Below are 11021 nucleotides of genomic sequence, written 5' to 3'. Positions count from 1 at the left end.
GGCCGCCTCTGCAGCTGGCCCCGTGGCCGGCCCGCGCCCGCCGCCGCGCGCTGATTGGTTGGCCGGGGCCGGCGGCGGCGCTGAGTGGCCGGGCAGATTCGCTGGGTCAGGGCTGCAGAGGCGCCTGGCGCACCGGCGGGAGCGGAGCCGCGGCGCGCGCTCGCCGGGACGCCGGCCGCCCGCCCGCCAGCCCGAGCGAGCGGCCCGGGGCGCCGAGGGGGCCCGCGCCCCACCGGGCGCCGCCGCCCTGGCCGCCATGTGCTCCCAGCTCTGGTTCCTGACGGACCGGCGCATCCGCGAGGACTACCCGCAGGTGCAGATCCTGCGCGCCCTCCGGCAGCGCTGCTCCGAGCAGGACGTGCGCTTCCGGGCGGTGCTCATGGACCAGATCGCCGTCACCATCGTCGGCGGCAACCTCGGTGAGCTAGGTGGGCCCGGGAGGGTGGGGTGGCGCTCCGGGGTCCCCGAGAACCAGAGAGTGGGCCCGCGCATCGGGCCTCCCCCGTCTAAGTCTCCTTTGGGCCACCCAAACCTGCCGCTCTCCCCCGAGAGACCTCTTCGGGTTAGAGAAATTCCCTAACCTTGGGAGCTTTCTGGACCACCAGCATCTGCCCTGAGGCCGAGATTTGAGAACGGGGTTTAATTCACTTAGGAGACTTTGTCTGGAAGGAACTTGAGTTCACCTGAAGTCGCCTGGAGGTCCGAGGAAAAGGAAGCAAACCCCAAATTAGCAAATTCTGCTCGCTTCAGTACCCTGCCAGCTTAGATTTATAAGAGCCAACACTAAATTTACAAAATTGCCATTAAGATGAATGTTTTTAAAAGTTTTCCAAGAGTGTCTAAGCATCAGCAGTGCACTGCATAGACTATTATTCCCAAGCTAGGAACCTGCAGATGGGGAGAAATCTGAGAAAGATTAGAATCACCTCTTGAGTGTAAAGTAGGGAGAGGAGACCTTTGATGGGTTTTCTTTAAACTGATCTTCTTCTCTGAAAGTATTAAATTCTGATTTCAGAAAAGTCACGATTTCAGGTAGAGACCATTCTGGCTGCATTGATTTCTCCACCACTGAGTTCGAGAGATTTGGAGTGTAGGGAATGGGAGGGGGGCGGTAAGACATGGTTATCAGCTGTGACCATGACCTCAAAAGGTTGTGTGTTTTTAGATATTCTTAATTATTCTAATATAAACAGTTTCTGGCTTAAGAATCCTAGTTTAGGAGTCTTCCCCTGGCTTGCAGTATTTGAGTCTCTGCAGCCTCTAGTATGGAGGTATCCAGAGGGGTCCAGGACCCAAGGAGCTTTGGGCCCACTGAGAGTGCTTCTTGGAATATCATTTATATTATTTCAATCATGCTTGGTTAAATAAACTCATAATTTGTTACTTTTCTTTGGCAGGGGAAAAGGGTCCCAACTTCTGAACAGGCTACATACACATGAGATTTTGAATATGACCTATTTCTAAGTGGACCATATCTGTTCTAGATGTTTCATCCATAAATTAATCAAAAACCTTCATAAGTACTATCAGATTGAATAGTCTGTTGGAGAAATATACTCCAAACACTGGGTGTCATATGCATTTAGTCTAAAAGAGTGGCTGTCAACCATAAAGGGCTCCCTCTCTCTAGTCTCGATTTGCTAAAAATTCTCAGTTAACGCTGAGCTGGATTCCTAGACGAGGAACCAGCAGAATGGGATTATTACAGTTTTGCTGCTAACAAGTATCTTGACTTTGCCTTGGCCAGGTCTCTTTATGTTTTTGAATCTCAGCTTTCTCATTTATAAAGCTAAGGATTAGGGTTTCTCCAGCTGTAAAATTATCTCTCAGTGCTATACTTAAATGCAATGATCTGTCATATTTTCCTGATCTAGATCTAGTATATACATCTTTCCACCCCTAAGAGTTTGCTCTTTTTAAATTTTTTTTTTCCAGCCTGTAAAGTTGCCTTTTTTGAGATACAGGCACATCATTCTACATCATTTTCCTTTTTATAGACCCATCATGCATTCCATGAAAGAGTAGGGGAATGCTCTCTGTTTTGTATCTAGAACCCCATTTTAAACAGTCAGTCATAGGAAAATAGAAAATTAAATTCTAATGCAGCAGGAAACATTTCCACGCTTTTGTTTAGTGTCTTAAAATTTTGCTGGAATTCATGTGTGAATGTATCTCAGTCTATTCAGAAGCCAGTAGTTACTTCTTTCTATACTACAAGATCTATGTAGTTATTTGCCTAGTTGATCAAGAACATGAACATAGGTACTTTTTGAAGCAGTTTTAATTTTTTGCTAATTCAGTGATTGCCCCACACAAGTCACAACGCATAAAACAAACCTTTTAGATCACTGTTTCTGCTGTCTAAAGCAGTCAAAAGACTTACTCGGTGCATGGTGCATGGGGGGATTAATTAAAGCACAAGTAAGTGAGTTCCATGAGAATACTGGGCTCCTTTGCTTTGCTCAGTGCTTTAACAGTGTCTAAATAGTGCCTCTCAGGTAATAGGCACTCAATAAATGTATTTAAATGAATTAAGATATACAGTCTATTTCCCAGTTTCTTCTAGAGTCAGTTATAGAAAACTGTTGGTAATTTGTTAAGCCAAAGTATTCCTCTGAAATAAACTCTAGAATTTACTGACTTCGAAATCCAGAAAGAGTTACAATGGTACTGATGTCCTTGCCTATTTGAGAATTATTGTGGGAGCTGGGAAGGAGTTTGGGATCATCCATTCTGACCCCTTCATTTTATAAATGAAAAACCTAAAGATCAAAGAGATGGAGTGACGTGCTCAGTGCCATCCAGCTAGTTAGCAGCAAATGAATGGTTAACAACTAGATCTAATTCCCAGCCAGTGATAATGGAATAAGTGTGTCCTTGGACATCTGCAACCTATAGTATTGCCCAAAAGTTCAGAGTTTTCTGTAAGATGTTATGGAAAAACTCAAATGAACTTTTTGGCCAGCCCAATACTTTTCTCAGTAGATATGAAACTGAACAGAATTACATTAAATAGAGGCTAGACAGTGATGTTGCAGAGTAATGTGATAGTTTAGGAAGTTAAAGTGTCACCTTTACTCAGGCTTCATATCTTTGCTTCTTTCCACTCTTTCTTTAGATTCATGTGGGAGTAGATAAAGGGGTCATTTTGAGACAAGAATGGGCAGTGACTCCACCAGTTCCTTAAATTCATTGCCCATCTTGCCTCCATGGAGGCTAGTGGGAATCCAAATCCAGAGATAAGAATTTCAGGTTATATCTGAAGTAGAATTCAGACAAGAGGATCAAAGTTTTGCGTTTAAACACTGCAGTTATTTTAAACAGAATAATACAAATAAACTGAAGAAATGCTGCAAATACGAGGTTTTATGGTTATTCTTTTTAACCCAGTGGTCTGCTCTACTGAGCGTAGATTCGGGTGGGGAGACTGCTGGAGAGAGTGAATGACCTTCAGGTGACTGAAGCAATCCTGTAGAAAACACTTTCCCTTCACCTTCCTGCTAGATGTAGCATTATGAGAATCTGTGCATCGCCATGTCCTTCTTAGAAACCACAAGTTCTTCATTTGTTCAACACATTTTTATTAATTATTCTCAATCAGTGGTGGTGAATATGGCACCAAAATGCACGTAGGAATATTCAAAACCAAACACATGGAGTTTTTATCATATGCCATAGGCCAAGTTTCTTTTTACATATTAATCTGATAATTATGTGCCCAGTCAGAGTGTCTGGGCATATGGTGCTGGCTGGCAGTTGGGGACCAACACTGAGTAATTCTGGGCTCAGCACTTTCTGTTTCCTTTGCTTCCACTGCATCCCATGCATCAGCCCGCACTGACTTCAACTTGCCCCTTGCGCTGAAATTGCTTCTGCCTGAGATGCTCATCTGGTCCAGCTCCCTGCCCCATGGGGAACTCTTATTCACCCTTTGTTTGTTTTTTTTGTTTGTTTTTTTGTATTTTATTATTTTTATTCACCCTTTATATGCAGCTCAAGTCTTTCTTTTCTTTAAAGTCTGTCTTGACTCCTTACCTGGCCCCCAAGCATCTCTCCCATCTGCTGCCAAATAAGATAGCATTCATTGTATTTTATTGTAATTTACCTATTTACAAAGTTCATCTCCTCTCACCCCCTAAATGACTGGATATTGCTCAAATGCATGCTCCAGAACAGGTACATAGTAGACCTTCAGTTGACATTTGTTGGATGACTGAATGAAGTGCCTTTAAAGGCTAATACAGCTATGTGAGAGGCTAACGCAGGTATGTGAGACTTGTGCTGTATTTAGCTGCTGTGTCTGGGATTTCATGATTGGATGCATAACTGTTTTCATGATGAAGATGTTTGTTTATTTGAGGGCAGAGTCACTGGTGCAAATCAAGTATTTTGACCACCCACAGGACTTTACAAAAGTCTCAAGAAACAAGTATAGCCCCAAACTCAGGAACAGAAACCAAGACAGAAGAGATGAGTTGACCTGGAAATGAGGATGTGTTACAGTTTGGCTCCTAGGAGCAGGATGATTCAGCATTCTTCCCTTCCTTTCAGAGTTAAAACCTTGGTGGCTGCATGGCAGTTTCTAGGTCAGGTTCTTTACATTAAGGTGTTTTGGGAGATTCTCACGTGGTTCTTTGTAGGAATCAGGTGTGTAAGATTTAAAATGTTTGGGTGGGAAGAAATCTTAATTAAATTTGAATGAGGAAATGGTCTTATATCGGCCTTCCAAAAGAGAACAGGGGCCTTGCAGAGAAAGGATGGATTCCCATTACTGTGCAAGAAGACACTAGCAAGAAAGGGTACCAGGCTCAACTTTGTGCACAAAGGTTAATCTTTAACCTTAGTCCATGCTAAAGGCCTGTGCCTGACACCCTGTAATCTGAATAAACCAGTATCCAGCACTAGTGGAAAGATCAGGGAGTGGGTGGAAGCACCAACCATATAATGTTTCCAGACTGACGTGAGTGCTGAATGGATATGCTTTACCCCATGGGTCCACACTTATTACTCTGGGCTGACCTCCAGGACTGAGGATGGGTTGAAGTGTGGTTTATGTTGATGTTTCTAATAGCTGTTTTTAGGGACAGCTCATGAACTGTGTTGGAAAATGTTCTAGAACTAATAGATGGGGGTCCTTAGTGGTTCTCAGAGCCCTACTTTATAGGTTTCTGAATCATCCGTTGTTACTACCATACCCGCCACCAGATTGGTTAAGCTTGCCTGATAGAAGGGATACAGCCATCATCAGAGAGGTCCAGGTCATCTGCATCCATCCATCCCCCTTGTCATTCCCCTTCTTAGTAGAGAGTCCACTGACATACAGGTACATTACTGCTAGGCTTACCCTGCTCCACCAACTTCTCCAGTAGATAGGTGGGCCACAGTACCTATTTCCCAGAGGTACTGGGAATTTTATATTATTTTGTTACAAAGCTACAACAGGACCCAAAATTCTCAATCTAATTCTACTTGACCCTTCACTATTAAAAAGTAACTCAAGATTTCGTTGTGAGGAAGGGATACAATTAAGTTACTATGCATCAAAGAATAAACAGGAATAATGGTTCCTTATTCTGATAACTCTGGTATTATTATTGTTGTTGCTGTTGTTTAGTTGCTAAGTTGCATCCAACTGTTTGCTACCCCATAAATTGCAGCGTTCCAGGCTTCCCCGTCCTTCACTATCTCCCAGAGTTTGTTCAGACTCATGTTCATTGAGTCAGTAATGCCATCCAACCATCTCATTCTGTCACCCCCTTCTCCTCCAAATAGTTTAATATCGTTTATGTGTCAGTTAATCTTCACAACGATCCTGTCCATTCCTTTACTTCGTTCCACAAATATCAAATGGGTGCCCACTCTGTGCCAGGCCAGGTGCTGGGCTAAGTGCTGGAGACACAATGGAGGGTAAGAACAGACAGTCTCTGTCGTCATTATGATTTTGTTCATTCATTTGCTCGATAAATATCTATTGACTGCCTACTATGTGTGGAGTATTGATCTAGGCATCAGAACAAAACAGAAATCCCTGCCTCTCGAGGATAGTACATTCTAGATGGGGAAACAGAATACAAACGAGGTAAAATATATTAGCATTTGGTGAAAAGAGCTAAGGAGGAAAAAAGGAAAGAAGGAAGAAGGGAGAAAAAGTAGCACATTTCTGGGGGCGAGAGAAAGGATTGTAATTTTAGATAGGGTGGCTGGAGTGATCTTCACCCAGAACATGAGGTTCAAGTAAAAGACCTGAAGGAGATAAGGACACAGGCTGTTTGGGATATCCAGGAATAGGGGGGTTCAGGGAGAGGGAAGAGCAAGGAAACCAGTGTGGCCAGAGCAGAATGAGTTAAGAATGAGCATCAGGAGAGGAGGTCAGAGAGGTGAGGGTGGGAGGGGAGCCCATATATAGGGCCTTGTGAGTCATGGATGTACTTTCTATCTTACCCTGGAATGAGCTGGGAATCCACTGAAGAATTCTGAGCAGAGAGGAGATGTGACCTGCCCTATGCACACAGAATCACACTGGCCATAGTGTGAGAACAGACTGGTGGCAGCAAGGGCAAAGGTAGAGAGATCGCCTGAGAGGGTGTTGCTGCAGCTCCGGTGAGAGATGAAGGATGCTGATTGCTGGACTAGAATGATTTCGGGGGGGAGGGGAAAAGTGACTGGATATATTTTGAAGACAGAGTTGTCAGGATTTGTCTACTGGATCAGACATTGGACATGTAAGAAAGACTCATCAAGGAGGCCTTCAAAGTTCCAATGTCTGTCCTAAGCAGCTGTGAGAATCAGGTTTACTGTTTACTCATATGGAAAGGGTGTGAGGGGAGTAGGTTTGGGTAGGTGGTGAGGATCAGGACTGCCTAAGGTGCCCATTAAACATCCAAATGGAAATGGTAAGTAGGCAGTTTATCATATCAGTTGCAATTCAGGGGAAAGTCCTGACCTGAGGATAGCAAAAGTAGGAGCATCTCTATACACCTATCCCAGGAGTGACTACAGAGAGAAAAGAGATCCAAAGACTGAGCTCTGGGACACTCCACTGTTTAGTGGTTGGGGAGAGGGAGAATGCATGCTAAGTCACTCAGTCTTGTCCGACTCTTGAAACCCCATGGACTATAGTCCACCAGGCTCCTCTGTCCATGGGATTTTTTCCAGGCAAGAATACTGGAGTGGGTTGCCACTTCCTCCTCCAGGCGATCTTCCACACTCAGGGATTGAACCCACTTCTCCTGCACTGCAGGCATATTCTTTACTGCCAAGCCGTTGGGGAAGCTCTGGGGAGAGGAAGAGGAACCAGCAAAGAATCCTAAGTAAAAGAAGTAAACCCTGGAGAGTGTTGTGTGCTGGAAGCTGAGTGGAGAAAATATTTAAAGAAGGAAGACATGATGAGACTCTTTCAACTGTAGTTTGTAAATCAAGTAAGATGAGGACTGAGAATTGACCATTGGGTTTAAACTGTGGGCTTGGCATTAGTGACTCTGATAAGAGCAGTTTCAATGAAGTAATGGAACACAGTGAATATACACACTGTCTTAGGAGTTTTATTATAATGAAAAGGTGAAGAATGGATTGATAACTTGTATGGACTGAATTGTGTTCTCCCAAAATTCATATATTGAATCTCTAGCCTCTGATATGATGGTATCTCGAGGTAGTGCTTTTGAGTCATGAGATTTAGATGAGATCATGAGGGTGGGGTCTTCATGATCCGATTAGTGCCTTTATAACAGGAGTTGAGAGAACTTGATCTTTGTCTCTTTCTCCTTGCCATGTGAGGATACAGCAAAAAGGCAGCTAACTGCCAGCAGGAACAAAACGCAATAATGCTGCCACCCCAATATCAGACTTCCAGTGTCCATAACTGTGCAAGATAAATGTCTGTTGTTTAAGCCACTCAAGCTATGGTACTTTGTAATAGCAGCTTGAGTTAAGATATTGCTCAAAGATGAATTTGAGAGGCTTTTATTAAAGAAGAGAAATAACACCATATTTTGTTAGTGTGAATGATCTGATAGAGGGAAATGGAGATTTAGGAGGAGGAGGTTAATTGCTGGAGCAGTGCCTTACATGCCTGAGAGGGGTTGGGATCGAATGCATATTTCAAGAAGTTGGCTTAAGCTAGGTGCAAGGACACTTCAGCCACTGTATAATAGAGGAGGTAACCTATTGACACAGGTACAGGCAGGTGGGTAGATGTGATAGTGGAAACTTACAGAGAAGTTCTTTTCTGATTGCTTCAGAATCATTGAAATAGGAAGAGTCAGAATGAGAAGGAGGTAGGAAGAAGTAAAGATTTGAGGCAAGAAGACAAAGTGTGAAATAGTTGTTTGGGGTTGAGGGAGAGTGAATGAACTAGGGAAATAGAATAGCTTACCAGGCAGCAGTAAGGATACCCTTGAAACCAGCCAACAGGTTTGTGTGTTTTTTCTCCAGCCATGCCCCATTGCACAGGAGGACACATGAAGTAGGCAGAGTGGGATCAGGGTTACTGGGATTGTGGTTTAGCCAAGCAAGAAATGGGTGCAAGGACATGAAGGTAGATGTGTGGTCCTTCGCTGTGGAATTTAAATAGTGTAAGGGAGGAAGTGAGGGCATGAAGGGGGTGAAGGGCAGTAAAAAGATGGGGGATCCACGCATGGGAGTTCCAGATGGTATCAAAGTGCGGCTGGAGTTGGGGTATGAGAGAGTGAACTGGAAAGATAGGAGGCAGTGGTTGGAGATGGGAGTTATGATCACTGCATAAAGTCTGGAATGTAACTGGGAGTGGTGGCTGAGTTGGGGTGATGGACAGGATCCTTGGAGGAAAGGAAGTCAAAAAGCGGAGAGACCTGGGCATTGGAAGAATTCTTTTTTTAAAATTTTAATTAATTGACTTCTTTCTTTGGCTGCACTGGGTCTCAGTTGCAACACATGGGATCTTTGATCTTCCCTGCAGCATCTTTAGTTGTAGCATGTGGGATCTAGTTCCCTGACCAGGTATCAAACCCAGGTCCCCTGCATTGGGATGTTGAAGTCACCAGTATCTATGACAGTGCAAGAGAGTCAGTGAGTCTGGAGCTAAAGCTTCAAGGACAGGGGATTGACTGGGAGCCTTAGAAGACCTGCACAAGTAGGGAGATGTGGCGGTGTTGGACGAGAGTCAGACTGGGTGTTTTAGGAGGAGAGAAGGGGGATGGTCAAGCCACAGTGAGAAGCAGGGAGCATGTCTCTCCTACCTCCAGGCCCAGTGACCCCGGGCGAGAGAGAGAGAAAACCTCCATAGCTTGGGAGGGAGTAAGAAGCAGTACCACTGGGGAGAGGCAGGGGTCAATTAGACTCAAAGAAAGAAGAGGAAAGGAACACTCAAGAAAAGGTCAAGGATAGGGGATTTGCCGCCCACTGAGTCCCACTGACTGAGTCCCCTAGGGCACAGGGCAGGTGGAAGGTGTGAGTAGAAAAGGCAGTGTCAGAACTGGGCTGGGTGTGGATCAGAGTCCAAAGACATGGCCTTGGAGACTGGAGTCTTGAGACACTGATGTGAAAGAGGGAAAGGGCTTGATGAGAGTTGTCTTTGTGGTTGCAGGAAAGATTGTGTTGGTGAGGTGGGGGAGAGAGGACGGTTTTCAAGTTCTTCTGTTTTACAGAAGAGGAAACTGAGACCCAGGGACATTTTTTGTCTTGCCAAGCTGTTCAATGACAGCACAAATTAAATCAAGCCTCTGACTTAGAGGCCAGGACTTTATCCACTTTGCCATAATTGCCTTTCATCTCTTGTGGCCTCAGCTTCCTGAAAGGCCCTTGCAAATAGCCCTGGGATATTCCTGAACTCGGCGTGTATGATTGCCATGCCTTTGCAACAAGAGATAGGCATCAAGGTTTTATTAGTTATACATGTTTCTTCTGAGTGAGAAGCACTGTGAGTTGACATGTCCTTTCTGAAACTTGCCTTGATTCTCTCAGAAATAATCCCCTAACTGTCCCCTCCTCCTTTGCTGTCACTGTACCGATATATATGCCTGCTAGAGCACTTCTAATATTGTGTTAGAATCTCCCCAGCCCCTGCCCAAACCAGACTGATAACTCTTCTTAATACCCAGGTGATCTGTAGAACCTCACTGACATTAATTACAGTTGTCTGTCTTCTTTCTTCTTAAATCCCAGGGATGTTGTCTCACTCACACACCTCAGCCCCTGTGTCCAGCCCTTAAGTGCCTGGGTGCATGTTCCTTCGCTGTCAGGGGCTCTCCCATGGCACTTGGCCCTTACACTTGATGGCACCCCTCCTCCACCCCCTGTCTTGCATCTAACCATCAGTACGTGAATCTCTGCCTGAGGGCTTTCTCTGGTTACAGGAGCTCACTTTGCCCACACATGTATGGTAAGCCAAAAGGGCCAGGGAATTAACACCACACCCCTGGATCAGCTCTCAGCCGGACTTAGCGTACATATAAAATTATAAATCACTAGCTCCCTCGCCCCTTGGGTGTGGCAACCAAAGAGTGTGCACTAAACCATGTCTTATTGTTGCTCAGCAGGATTAAGCTCTGGGTGCCAAGGTCATCACTCACTTCCTAAGACACCTTTGATTTGCAGCATTGTCTTTTCCACTCCCCTCCCAGTGTTTCCTGAAATTACCACCCTGATGATAAACCTCTCCTACTTCAGTCCTTGTCTCCAGGAGTCCTGCTGGGGAGACCCAAAACCAACACTGAGTTTGGCCCAAAGTAGGTGCTCAATAAGTCTTCACTGAATGACTGCGTGCAATGATAAATGTGTGTTGAGTGACTGAATGAATTACAATGATGTCAGTATCTTTCTCCATAAGGAGACAATAGACTGGTAGGCAGAGACCACCTGGCTCATCTTTGTATTCCTGTGTCTGACTCATCGCAACAGTTCAATAAAGGTTGAACTGAATTACATAACCTCAAAATAGCATCTGGTGGAAAGAGAAGGTGGCCACATAATGACTGTGGGTCTTAATGAGGTGGAGGTGAGATTTTCTTTGAGCATGTAACAAAGACCTTTAAAAGGGAAGGAAG

The 11021-nt window shown here is 44.8% G+C and overlaps 1 protein-coding gene across 1 annotated transcript in view; it reads left to right on the top strand.

Annotated features, from left to right (window-relative positions):
• Positions 1-256: 256 nt before the first annotated feature.
• The window catches only part of RIMKLA (ribosomal modification protein rimK like family member A), a 33531-nt gene continuing 22766 nt past the window's right edge, over positions 257-11021 (top strand). Inside the window, exon 1 of the mRNA XM_065929892.1 lies at positions 257-419. Coding sequence (XP_065785964.1) covers positions 257-419 — 163 coding nt within the window. The remainder of the gene's footprint in view (positions 420-11021) is intronic.

This window comes from Muntiacus reevesi, chromosome 1 (genome assembly GCF_963930625.1).
Source record: "Muntiacus reevesi chromosome 1, mMunRee1.1, whole genome shotgun sequence".
Taxonomy (NCBI): Eukaryota; Metazoa; Chordata; class Mammalia; order Artiodactyla; family Cervidae; genus Muntiacus; species Muntiacus reevesi.
This window is presented reverse-complemented; position numbering and strand designations above follow the sequence as displayed.